The sequence below is a fragment of the Acanthaster planci genome, linkage group LG14 (assembly GCF_054643075.1).
Source record: "Acanthaster planci isolate LZ-2023a linkage group LG14, COTS_SCS, whole genome shotgun sequence".
Classification (NCBI taxonomy): domain Eukaryota; kingdom Metazoa; phylum Echinodermata; class Asteroidea; order Valvatida; family Acanthasteridae; genus Acanthaster; species Acanthaster planci.
In genome coordinates, this window is record NC_141790.1 from 1,815,991 (window position 1) to 1,829,222 (window position 13,232).

At 40.7% G+C, this 13,232-nt stretch overlaps 1 protein-coding gene across 1 annotated transcript in view; it reads left to right on the top strand.

Moving 5' to 3' along the window:
• The window catches only part of LOC110986022 (uncharacterized), a 98,235-nt gene that overhangs the window by 17,936 nt on the left and 67,067 nt on the right, over positions 1-13,232 (top strand). Inside the window, exons 18-40 of the mRNA XM_087146044.1 lie at positions 101-246; positions 688-870; positions 1,193-1,345; positions 1,682-1,824; positions 2,383-2,453; positions 2,593-2,756; positions 3,236-3,402; positions 3,616-3,796; positions 4,333-4,485; positions 5,125-5,382; positions 5,532-5,700; positions 5,889-6,067; positions 6,217-6,355; positions 6,676-6,885; positions 7,778-7,844; positions 8,730-8,893; positions 9,415-9,542; positions 9,992-10,133; positions 10,248-10,478; positions 10,970-11,170; positions 11,532-11,681; positions 12,282-12,494; positions 12,937-13,143. Of these exons, the coding sequence (XP_087002170.1) occupies positions 101-246; positions 688-870; positions 1,193-1,345; positions 1,682-1,824; positions 2,383-2,453; positions 2,593-2,756; positions 3,236-3,402; positions 3,616-3,796; positions 4,333-4,485; positions 5,125-5,382; positions 5,532-5,700; positions 5,889-6,067; positions 6,217-6,355; positions 6,676-6,885; positions 7,778-7,844; positions 8,730-8,893; positions 9,415-9,542; positions 9,992-10,133; positions 10,248-10,478; positions 10,970-11,170; positions 11,532-11,681; positions 12,282-12,494; positions 12,937-13,143 (3,819 nt within the window). The remainder of the gene's footprint in view (positions 1-100; positions 247-687; positions 871-1,192; positions 1,346-1,681; positions 1,825-2,382; positions 2,454-2,592; positions 2,757-3,235; positions 3,403-3,615; positions 3,797-4,332; positions 4,486-5,124; positions 5,383-5,531; positions 5,701-5,888; positions 6,068-6,216; positions 6,356-6,675; positions 6,886-7,777; positions 7,845-8,729; positions 8,894-9,414; positions 9,543-9,991; positions 10,134-10,247; positions 10,479-10,969; positions 11,171-11,531; positions 11,682-12,281; positions 12,495-12,936; positions 13,144-13,232) is intronic.

The window sequence follows — 13,232 nt, forward strand, 5'->3', positions numbered from 1 at the left end:
CCATTTAGCCCTTTTCTGTGTAATGGAGAAACTGTTGAGAGATGAAACAAGAACTCAGCCTGAAAACTTTAGCCTGGGTTCTTTTTTTTTTTTTGGACAGCCCCTCTGACTGGCCACCTCGTTGTGGATCTTTTAGATGAGGCTTATGCTACAGTTGTGATCGGACTTCTTGGTTTGTCGGTGGATGTTGTCCGAGCCCGTTTCTGCTTCAATGGCTATGTTGAATATAATCTCAACATACTACAGGTAAACCTTGTTTGTCACTTGTGCACCATCTTTTCTTTCTCTGTATTTATTTCAAATATGAAATTATCTACAACTTTTCATACAGAATGTACCCATCTCTGTCTGTTACTTTTAAATCTTTGCTGATTCTCACCTGGAACATAATACATTGCTTACTTTGTAGCATATTCATGTACGTCAGTTTGAATTTCAATAGTTGACTTGATTCGATTTGATTTTCTCTTCATCTGAATTTGAATAATATAAGTACGTAGACACTGCAAGATGTATCTGCAATAAGCATCGCTCTTGTACAGAATCTACAGAAGTGTGATCGTCCAATCGGGTTATGAACACTCCTCTTTTTACTGTTGTCAACATAATTGTTAAAAACCCGACTCTGAGGATTTATGTCATGGGTGACCATACAATAAAATTTGGATCTTCCCTTTCCTCATTCAGGAATTCGGTGTGGAGCGCATCAGCGACTTTGTAAAAGCATACGACCTTATCATTGGACAAGTGGTTGGAAACATCAGGAGAGCGGTTGATATTGTCGTTGGGCTCTTCAACGGCGACCTCAGCATTGGTCAGCTATTCGACGACTTTGTTCAGGCACTTGAGGATATTCCCCAAAACGTCGCGGTTAGTCAGTAGAAAATTAATAGGAATCGGAGATTTAGCTTAGTTCAAGATTTTTCTCTTAAAAGGTTAATTGGTTCCATTGGAACTGCTGCCAGTTAATTAAACAACCTGATAGTTATTTGGGGACAAATAACTGAAGTGAACTGAATGCCTAGCGCCTGGTTATTCCACTGTCCACCGATACTCAGTTTGGGGAAATATGTTGGTACTCGTCGAAGTGCTGGTCTAACGATGTGATCTCATCTAATGTGAAATAGGGCTTTGCCGTTGTGGACCGAATATGGCTTGAACCATTTTCCATCGTAATAATTCCTGTACACAGAATTTGAGATCAGTGGCTACCAGGGCCGTATCCCGACTGGCTCAGTTTGACCCAGACCAGCTCCCACCTTCCTTCAGAGGCGTCATCAATGTTGTCAATAAGGCTACTCAGCTCTTTAGCGACATCAAGACAGACGTCATGGAATTCTACCAGGTCAGATAATATTTCTTCACAAATTCAGCCGGCCATTTTGGTAGTTGACAAAGACACACAAGATTTATTACAAACCCATAGACACTGCTAAGGAATTATTTTAATCTTAAATGTCGTTCATAAAATTAATGCTGGTCACTTATTAAACCTTATACAGGAATCTTCAGTACATACCTGATATCCAAGCATTCTTGCGTTTGAATGATAATGCAACTTGGAGCTACCAGTTACATTTTGCATAAAAAGTGGAAGATAGTGGTCCTGAGGTTGTAGCAAATACTCCCAATGGACAAGAGCTCATTTGCAAACCACTCCCATTGTTTTGTGTTTCCACAGGCTGTCAATGAGGCAATCACTGTCACCTTGCCCTGGGCCGCAGAGCAAATCTGGAAGTCCATCACTGCGATCGCAGACTCCATCGGGGATTTGCTCAAATCACCCCTGAAGGCCATTGGAGATATCTTTAAAGGAGTCATTAAGTACCTTTTAGAGTGCTGATTTTGGTTGATATTTGTATGGATAGAAATTTAGGCGGTAAACGTTTAATAATTAAAAAATTAAACAGGAAATATGTTCAAGAAAGCTTGCAGTTAGAAGTTGCATGTGGTCTGGCTGCATTGTGTAATAGCTCTATCTGGGAACAAGGGAAAGAGTGAAGATTTTTGATAGGCTAAACGATAGGAGAAATAAATGCGTGATACTCCACTCTTTCTGTGAGGCCTATTGAGGCCTACAGTATCCATCTACACTTTCTTACAGCTGAACAAACCTCTCTAACAATGACGCTCTGTATTAGAAAAACCATACGCAAGGGAAAAGCCATATTTTGAAATTATCCCTAAAAACAAACATTTTTGAACTATTTTATCACAAATGTATTAAGGCCCTTCGTTTAAGGTTTAAAGCGTTAAAAAACAAAGATTTCAAGCCAAAACCTTGGTTTGTTTGTCTAAAATACAGATACAAAACAGGAAAACTGAGCATCTGTATCATTCTTCTTTTTCATCAATTTGCGATGTTGCTTTTTTATTTATCAGCATTAAAACGGCAGTTACTGAAATCATCAATGCCAAAAAGAAGGTCGAAGAAGCCAATTTCTTCAAGGAAGGTAAAGCACACATTTTGCGTGTGTCAATTATGATTTTTATAAATCGCTTTCGGTACTACCTTTGGAAGGGGGACCTTGATTGAAACTGTCGCCAAAATTATATCATGGAGTGTCGCTCTTTCATCTCCCTCCTTTACAGGTCAGAGGCCTTATTGGTTTGACCTGTCCGAGGTCATTGGTGACATCCTCAAGGAATTAGGGGAGCACCTCAGCAACATCAGACGAGATCTTACCGACTGGGTGGATGAGATCGAAAGCTCGTCGGATCCCATCAAGAAGTTGACTGGGGGTGCTGTGGACTCGGTGAGTGGACAATCACCACAGGTTTATTTCGAGACGTAGGACGAGCAATATGGTTTTTAAGCCGATCAGATTCAAGATTGCGCTTCTACTCTGAGTAGAAACCACGAGAATTCTTCCGGAAAAATCCTGAAACAGTGACATTTTTTCATCACATTGCCCATCATTTCCAATATATTTTGGTGTTTTTCGAAATGGTCATGAATTCTACAGTTTCTCAGTAATCAACAAGCTAAAGTTCTATATTTTTACTCGATGAGCAGCGATAACTAAAAATTTACCTATTTACTAAAGCAGCCTCAATCTGACATCACAGACACTGCTTCTACGAGTGAATGAGTTTCGCCACTTGGGTTTGAACTCCTATATGGGAAATTGGCCACTAAGCTTAATTTTTAAAAGCATTACTCCATTCCCTGATTCATGTCAAGCTTCTCTCTTAGTCATTTCTTTAGTCATTTAATGTCCCCTCTCACAAACAGCACACTCTCAGGGGACGGGTCCGAGATGAGATTGAGTCAATCCTACAAGAATTGATGGCTCCAATACAGCCTATTAAGGATCTCTTGGCCCCCTTCTTTGAGCTCTATGATCTCACCTTCAACACTGTTGATGCTATCAAAGAAGCCTATCAGACTCTGAAGGATGGGTGAGTACATAAAATTATAGAAAATATACATCCAGTGGTAACATGTGAAACGGCTAATACCTCTCACACACACACACACGCACACAACTGGGCTTCCAAATACTGTAACAACTGGAAGACCCTGGGTACGAGTAAGTTCTCGTGGGTTTTAAACTGACAGAACTGTGACCTTCGTATAGCACATTACCACGGTGTTTGAATTTTTCCCTTTAGATACCAAAAGTCTCAAGCTCTTGTCATGAAACTGTTCGGGCCTAAGGCTCATGAGAGATTTCCCAGGAAATACAGAGAGCCTGGATCAGGGGCGTGTGCGTCGGGAGGATTCTACCCAACGGACTCAGATGGACGATATGAGGACCAGGGTGTAGATCTGGAAATTTCACCAGGAACCAAGGCTAGCTTTTATATCTACGTCGGAAGGGTTTTAGCATTTTTTTTTAAAACCTGGGTCGTTGTATATTACTTAAATCATGCATTGGTGCTAATTGTTGTTACATAACACCTAAAACACCCCTTTACATTCCCTGTAAAAACGCTGGATGCTTTTTGTGCCTACCCTTGGGTACCAGGTGAAACGCTTAACTGTTCGGCAATGATTGCATAACACTGGGTAAAAAAGTGACCGTACAAATAACATTGTCTACAACCGTCGGGTAAAATGACATATGTTTTCCCATAGTTCAGAAGAGAATCAACGCAGTTGGTTAATCTGTTTGCCCAAGATTTAGGCGATTCACCTGGTAGCCAACGTTAGGCAAAAAGTTGCCCAGCGTTAATAAAATTTGTGTATTTAAAGTAAACTTTTTAAAATCTTTAAAATTAAAATCCTGCCGAAGACCTAAGCTGTTTTACAAATGTTTAATGAAGTGCAGTTTTGACAATAGAAAACTTATTCAACCCTGTAACGGCTTACAAATTTTCTGCCTGCAGTTGGTTGCACCGTTTTCTGGCCTCCTTTTCAGGAGTGCCGGCAAATCCAACCAGGTGACTCTTCTCGCTGGTGGTGGTGCCTTCCGGAACATCAAGATATTCATTGACAATGTTGAACCCAATCGCACTGTCTCCGAACATGAAGGAGTAAATGTACGTAGCTTACTACTATTTAACTGGAATCCCATTCAAATTCACAGCATATACTACATCACTTTATTAAGTGTTGTGATAGCTGTATAGGGTACTATTAAATATTTTCTTTTGAAAAGTATATTCAAAGAACAGCTCACACTGTCAAAATTATATCTTTGAGATTGTCTTTCAAAAAATTTATTCGGAAAACACCTTGCACAGGAATAATCTTTTCACTGAGATTATATATCATGATATGGTATCTCATAAAACTGTTCAATTTTGTTTCTAATCTGTTAATTACAGAGTAAACACAGTACAATTCAGTCATGATTTCTTCATTTGTTCAAACGCTCTGTATAATAAAGACATTGAACACGGTCGAGCCAATGGCGTATATTCTGAGTGAACATCCACAGAATTTAGCGAATATTAAACAGGGTCTCAGGGAGTGAAGATTTTAAGCAATTAAAACTTCACCGAGTGTATCTGCTGTATACAATTCTGAAAGGGTCTCATTAAAATGATAAACCACATAAATAGAAAATCCAAAGATAATGATGATGCATACAGGTTGCAACAGTTTCAGGTGAAGGTGTGGCATTATTTTTATAACACTTTTTTCACCTTTTCTAATGGTCTTATGCCCTTTGAAAGGTGATTGCTGGAACAGTCATCGGTACAGTCGGGCGGTCCCCAACCTGCAGACCGTCCAACTACATTCACATGTCCATGAAGAAGTCTAAGCCAAACCGTCTTGCGTCCATTTTGGACGGTGCTCTTGACGACGATCCGTCAGCCGCTGATCTGGCCGCTAAGGACGGGTATGTGGACCCCAGCAGCTACCTCGCCAAGAGACCGTTGACGTTGCCCAAGTGGACTCAAGTCTGTGACGATTACAAGCTTGTGTGGCTGGTAAGTCGAGAATTAACTCACAGCTTTGCCAGCCGCGCATGAATTTTGCGCTTGCAATCAACGCTACCGAATAATTCTGTGATGAGAAAGTATAAGCCTAAGAACAGGTTTTGAATTACAGGGTCATAATATTTGTTACGTGTTACCAGGGTAAGACCGTTAAGGAAGGTAGTCTACTTGGAAGTGATGAAAAGGATGGGGAGACAAAGGACACCAGCCCAGAGCGCAAGTCTTCCCCTGACACTAACACCGACAGACCTGACCCCAGCAGGAGACCTCCCGAGCGGACATCCTCCCTTAATCAAGCAATATCGCAAGGTCAATAGAGCAAATAGGCTTCATTACGAGTTTATCACTCTAGATAATGTTACATAACAATATTCAAATATTACCAAGGTCAAGAATGTCACCCTTTATTTATTGAAAACTACCCAATGTGAAATGTGTTGTCTAATGAATGTAAGTTTGTGATATGCATTGTTCTTTCAATGTTCCTTTGGATGAAGGCAAAAAAGAACAGACTGAGGAAGCACTTGGTCTCCCCAAACAAACAATTGGTTCAGGCTCTCCGTTCAAGAACTTCACATTAAGGAACTTGAAGATTGGAGCCATCTTGGCATTTGCCCGTAGGCTTGGACTGGAGGAGACTTCAGATGACTTGCTGACCGTCCTCAAGACAATCGTCGTAAGTTCAGTGATCCCACTTGTTCACGAACTTAAATCTGTTGCAGCAAAAGTTTCAAGTTCAATAAGTAGACTGTTTGGAAATGGTCCTATTCAGTTGGTAAATGCTTCAAAAAAGTTCCACGGGATGTTTGTCTCTCCTTGCTGCAGAAACTTGTGAGTGATAAACCGTGTGTTCTGCCCGAGTCTTTATCCAATGATATGCTAAGAATTGAGCTCCAGCAACGCGGATTGAGTTCACAGGGCGACAGGAAAACTTTACTCCAGCGGTACAAACAGCCAGAAGATCGTAAGCGCTCAGTATAGTTTGTCTATCTGCGTGTATGTTACATGTATGGTGTATTGTTATCAGCTATAGACTTCTGGGATTACGCTTCACAGTATTGTCTTACAGTTGATAGACTACTTCTTTTTATATCCTTGCTCTAAGTTTCCTTGCCTAAGCATGTGTACTGTGAGATTGGCCCAAGCTTCTGGATACGCAACGCTGCACGATATCTCCATAATAGTTGCATGTCAGTCTAGTGTCTCACTGATTTTCACACATTTGTCGTACATTTAACAAAGCTGTGGAGTGGCTGGGACTATTCTTTCGATTTGTTTTATCAGGTTGTCCCCTACTTCAAGTTTCCTTGCCCAAGAACGTGTTCTGTAAGATTGACCCAAGCTGCCTGGGCGTTGAGTGCTGCATGAATGTCAAACTCTTTATGGTATCTCTGGCCTTCAAAGCGTTCATGCGTTTTGACCCATGCGAATTCCAGTTTGTCCTCGGAGTCAACTCGTGGAACTACACGATCCAGATCCTGGAAGCTGAATTTGGTAAGTCCCGTTTTCTGTATTAATACCATTCTCAGAATAGCGTCTTATCAGTTTGTCACCACTTGCTCACCGTTTTGCAAGCGGTGAAGAACTTGAGAACTCGTTATACACTCGAAAAGCTCCCGGGTCAGATTGACCCCAAAATTAGGTCACATTCGGCCTGACCCTTTTCCGGGTCTAATTATGAACCAAAAAGGTCAAAATTTACTCCAAAAGGATCAGATATGACCTGAAAGGGGGGTCATATTTTGACCCAGAAAAGGGTCATGCCGAATGAGACCCAATGTTGGGTCAATCTGACGTAGGAGTTTTTAGAATGTACACATTGACAAGAATCAGGTGTGGCCTTGTAAAATCTCATTCACAAATTCTATTTTCTATCTTTGACAGGGATGCATAAACTACTTCGTGTTTGTTACTGTTGCTTATCAAATCTACAATCTGAATAATATGCAGGTTGGGTAATTCGAAAACAAATGCTGCAACCCTTCCTGGGTCAGGCTTTTTTGGACCATGGGGGAAGTGGTTTACTGGCCCAAGCTCGATCTTTTAAACCTTGGCATGATTCAAAGACACATCTTGTTAGTACCTCTCCTGAAAGATCGGTATAGGGAAAGTGCATTGCGGTAATATTGGAGAAACTAATGAAGGGGGATTCCGCCCCAATTATTTTTGGATCAATTTCTGAAAGATTAAAATCAGCCTTCATTAGAGTGTTAGTCTTAGAGTGTTCAGTACAAAGCACTCCGTTAGAGGGTTATTTACTCTCAAAGAAGCATCAGTGGTATAAGCTGGTATAATTTCATTATGAGACCAGAAAAAGATGCTTCAATTCAGGGGATATAAATAAATCTGATTGGGCTTTTTCAACAAAATACACTTTCCTCTCTAGGTGAGGAATTAGATGTGCCTGTGCCGTTCGACATCCCCTTTGTTGATGATATGGAATTGCACCTGAGGTAATTTTGTTGTTTTTTATGATGTCACCTTTCACAACTTTGCACAAAATAATTTGAAGTTTTTCTTCTACATCGTTTTGGACATAAATGTACAATACATAATTTAAAATACTCTCGTGTCGCCATTTTAAAAGGGGTGCCTTAAAAAGAGAGGCGGGTTCAGTTTTTTTTTTTTTTTTTTTTTTTGCCTTTGGGGTTTATTAAACATTTGTCTAGCAGGTATTTCACTGTAAACGTACTTGTCTCAGCTTTTGAAACTGTTATGTCTCTTTGTCCGGGGTTTTCAACCTGAGATGCATTCCCCCCACAAAAAATAGCAACGAGTAGTGGTTATAATCTCCCATCCTGAAGCAAATACATTGGACTATTTCATTAGTATACACTGTCGCAATAAATTAAAACTTTTCGAAAACATGTAGGAAATTCAAATCAGTCATGTTGTCCAATATTGAAACATTTTTTTGATTGTTGGTCGAATCCCTGAGACTGTGTCAGTAAAGGCAACTCCAGTGTGAAGTACACACTGCTTGTGAATGTGGCACGAGTACACACGACCATTGGAATATGCACAGACCTGAAATGGTCTTCATGGTTGTCATGCGTAAAAAGGTAATTGTGCACTCTTCTTACCATTTGAGAGGGCACTTGACTATGGCGTCTCCACGACTCTTCTCAGGGTGGTAGATTTTGGAAGGGGGCAAGGTACACATCAGCAGCAAACTGATAAGCCATTAATGGAAGGGGTCCATTCTCAGGTATTTTTCAGAAACTTTATGTTTATCTTTCTCTCTCCCCGTTTTTCCTCTCGAATTTTTCCTCTTTTACAATATTTCACCGTGCCTAACACCCTCCTTTCTCACTTTGTAATGACTGTCAACTCTCCAGGATCACGATTGAAAAGAGTAGAACTCAACTACTGGTCAGCATGTCAGTTGGTTTCTGCCCGAAGACTGGTGATGCAGACTGTTTCTCATTCATCAACGTATTGACTGATTCGGCCATCCCCTTGCCCATCTGTCACCCCAACGGAACCATCACTTGGCCAAAGAGTAAGCACCACAGACCATAAAATATAAAACAGATCTGTTGTGAAATACTTTCACGATTTTGAGAAATAAGAATTTGCTTGGACAAGTCCCAAAAATTGATTCCATATTTGACACTCAGAAACCCAGGACTGAGCCCATCGGGGAATCAACAGGAGTCCATATGGAGTCCATTTCTGAGGCGCTTTTTATTCTGCCATAGTTAAGATGGCAACCGATGAAAAATATTACTCTCAAGTCTGCTCATCTCGAATCTTCAGTATTTTCTACTGTGCCAGTGGCATATATTTTGCAGTCACTGTTTAATTTTTGAACAAGCATATATATAAAGTCATAGTGCAGTTCTATACCTCAAACAGTGCCACAAAATCTTCCACCGCCACCCCTCCAGTCGATTTCGATTGATTTTGTGATGAATGGCAAGGGATGAAGACATGACCAATCGTACACCGTACCAAAGAGAACCGACATGTTCGTAATCTGAAGCAAATGTCTGTATGTAATCTGTGTTTGTTGTTTCTTAGTTGATCTTGAGGAGTATTTCTCCCGTGCCGCCCTGAATAAGATACTCAAAGAGACTGGAGAGGAGCTACTGCAGGCAGGCGCGGAAACCGCTCTTCGCTACGTCCTGAACGAGCTTGGCATACCAAAGGTTGATTTATTTTACAGTGTCACAAAATAATACTTTACCGAAATGCACGGCAATTTGCCAGCACTGAAATATTTTCTGATAATATAGGTTATCACTCAATATGTCACAATATAATATTTCCCAAACTGTGTTTTCTAAACAGCAGACAGGCCACAAATCTGAACCCAAATTAACAATGAGGCTCTCAAAGATGTGGTGGGCCTAGCATTCTCCCGCTTTGGTCATTTTGTTTTTCTTCGAATGTTACGAAGGAATGCAGCATGGGGAATTGTACCTGTTAATCAAAGAAGCATGGGTAAGCTTAGGGCCGTGTGAGAATGGAATTCTCGAGGTAAAAACAGAAATCCAAGCCCCAAAGATGGACGTAACCAAATTAGATCTATTGTTGAGATAATGCAACTAATCTTATTTCATGAAACGTGTAAGTCACCGATCTCCATATATTTCAGGAATTTTTGCGAAACAAACATCCATGTCCGACACCATCGAGTTTGACAGAGTCCCAGCTTATCGAAACACTGGAAAGCAGACAACTGCCGACCACTGGCACCAGGATGGAGCTGGAGGCCAGACTGTCTGAGGATGACAGAAGTAAGTGCAAGGTGATAGTCCTCTGGACTTATAGATAAGTCTGTGAAATTGATCTCAGGTTACCATTAAACATTGACATTATTAATTTTTCAAAATTGGCCTTTACCTTTGCAGCATGTCGGTCCTTCACCTTGCCAATGTTCTCCCCGGAGCTGGCTAAGGTGGCCTACTGCTCCCTGAGCGAAAGCTGCCTCCGTCTTGACTGCTGCCTGGAGCTCAACCTCCAGAAGATAAAATTCCGCCGATCGTTCAACGCCTTCGTGGAGGTCAACGCCTGCGACTTCACCTTTGTTGTTGCCTTTCAGCACCTCAAATATAAGAAATTACTATTGAGTTATGATTGGGGTGAGTAATAGCCGTTTTGCGATCCTTCCCAGTAGTTAAGTAGTTCTAATGTACTTCACAGATATTTTTCAGTAGTCATACAAGGACATTCAACGCAGTGGTTGAGACATAATTAAGCAAATCAAAGGAACCTATTTCTTACCGCTTCTGCTTGTGTCTTGGCTCACATTCAGACTTGTGGCTTCTCGTGAAAATTTCCGATAATCATACTTGTTATACTTGTTACAAAATCCAGAGGGTGTCTGCTCTGATATTACAGTTTGAAAGACCCTGCCTTCAAGAATTATATCTGTACGTTATCATAGATAAATTGCCCTGGCAAACCGGCAACCTGCTTCATAAAATGAATGCTGGTTTGAGTAGAGTTTTGTCCATTAAAAATGCAAATTTTTGGATTGGATTGGATTGGATTGCCTAAGAAGTTGTACCGTTGTGGTCGTCCAGCTACTGTGAGTAATTTGTTCCTACGATCATTGTATATACATGCTCAGGACAACCACAGCAGCAAACTATAGGTGTCATTACCCTGAAATATTCCATCGACAAAAAGGATGCTGATAAGGAGTTTGAAATTGACTTTGGTGCCTCTGTCTGTCCGAGTGGCGAGGATTGCATCTTTGATTTAGACATCATCCAGGACTACAGGGTGCCCATTCCTGTTTGCAACTCCAACTTCTCATTCTCCCTTCCAGGTAAGCAGGATGTAATAATAATGATTTTTTTCAGCTGTTAATACTAAATTAAAGTTGGTTGATCCCAGGAAGCTTCACAAATGGATAGTCTTCGTGGTATCTACAAAATGTAACAGTGTTCTGTGAAGAGGTTATTGAGGTGCCTCTTTTGGCAAAAATGATATTATAAATAAGCTGTGTCTCATTGTGCGTCTGTATTTTTATTGTTCTCGTCAGAACCAATTTCCACAACCAAAAGCCTGGAGACAAATCTAATTGGCTCCTCGCCTTATATATTTTATGGCCTTTAATTTCTGTATCATCCAGCTAAGGAGAAATTTAATCAGTCTATTATATATCGTTGATCTTTCTTAATCTACAGGAGGCAATAACCTGAGTGAGTTTGTGGCTGCAGTTGGTCGGAATGCTGGTCAGCAGGCGGTAAACATCTTGCTGGAGTACATTGGACTGAGGGATAAGATTAACGATGGGCCCTGCAACACTACAGCCCTGGTTGCAGCTGGCGAAGAAGGTACATTTCGGTGTTTCCCTGTTTGTAATTTGTGCCAAGATTGCCTCTCTGTCAGGGAAAGCTGTTAAGTTTTACTTCCCAGTTAGTCTTGCAGTTACCTTCAGAAAGTTTGCGAAATTCAATTGAATACATACATGTATATGGTTGATGCAGATGAAAAAGGTATTGTGTAAAAAATTGTCTAGATTTTGTTTCTGCCATTTGAAGCTATCAGGCTTTGTAGATGTTTTTAGCTTGAAGGCTGTCTCACAAGCCAGTCAGTCTTGTGGCCTTTAAGAAGGTTTATGACGTGAAGTAAATACATATATGGGACTAAGTTACACTTAACATTAATGTCAATGGCTGATCCTGTAAAGAGAGTTCAGAATGTTATGTGAAAATGTGAATATTAATGTGAAAATTATCGGTAATGAAATCAACAAAAATTCCCCTGTCTAATTAAACTTTTGAGGGAGGTAATGATAAGCAGTTACAGTTTTAGAGGTTGGAGGAAACCCAAAAGGAATATTCCAGGTAAACGTTCAATTATGGACTAGATCAGCAAAGCTACGATAGAAACCCTAGTCATTCGCCGTTTTGCTTGGCTCTTTCCATACACAGTTTGTACGGACGTCAGCCTACCATCAGTTTCGAACGGACTGACCTGTGAGCTGTCACGAGAATGCCTGGGCATCCGATGCTGTGTTGAACTTGATCTGCAAGTCACCACACTGTCGGTCAATGCGTGGCTGATTCTAGACCCATGCGAGTTCACATTGTCTGTTGGGTTTGGAACGTGGTCCTTGATATTCACCATATTTGACTACCACTGGGGTAAGTGCATCATCTAAAACATAACGCCGTGGCTGTCAAATTCTCCTTCAATGTAACCACTGTTACTTCCATGAATGTTAACAAACAGAACCAGTCAACCAACTGTGATTTCTCCCGTTTTGTTGAGTTTATATTTAACGAAGTCAAATTACCTTTTAAAACGATTAACTGTTATTCTTGTCCAAACTCCTAACCGTCGTGCTTCTTTCCAAGCTGGATTAATCCCTGAGTAATAATATTATCAAATTCAATGCAAATCAAATGTGCTTTTTATTTTGGAAACCCAAATAAACCTGAAATAGACCTTTTCCAAAAATTAACCTGACCCAGGGACCTATTATAAAACTACAGAAAAAGAGGAAAAACCAGTACTTTTCACAAAGTTGTATTTATGATACTTGTAAGGTTAGAAATTCATGCTATGGCTGCATATTTTTACCAGGTACCCAGGAGCAGCTCAAGATTGGTAAAGCCCTGACCCTCATCTACACCATCGACAAGCTCACTGAGGACAAGGTGTTTGTGCTGGATCTAGCCCTGTCCCTCTGCCTGCCAGATTCAGATTGTAACACACCTTCAATTGACATCCTTAGGAAAACCCGAGTGCCGATTCCACTCTGCAATGAGAATGCTACATTCACTCTTCCAGGTCTGATGTTTTCAGGCTATTGATTTCATATCTGTTAGTTTCCATTAGCTTTGTGACAAATAGAAGCATGCCTAGGTCATAGATGTAAT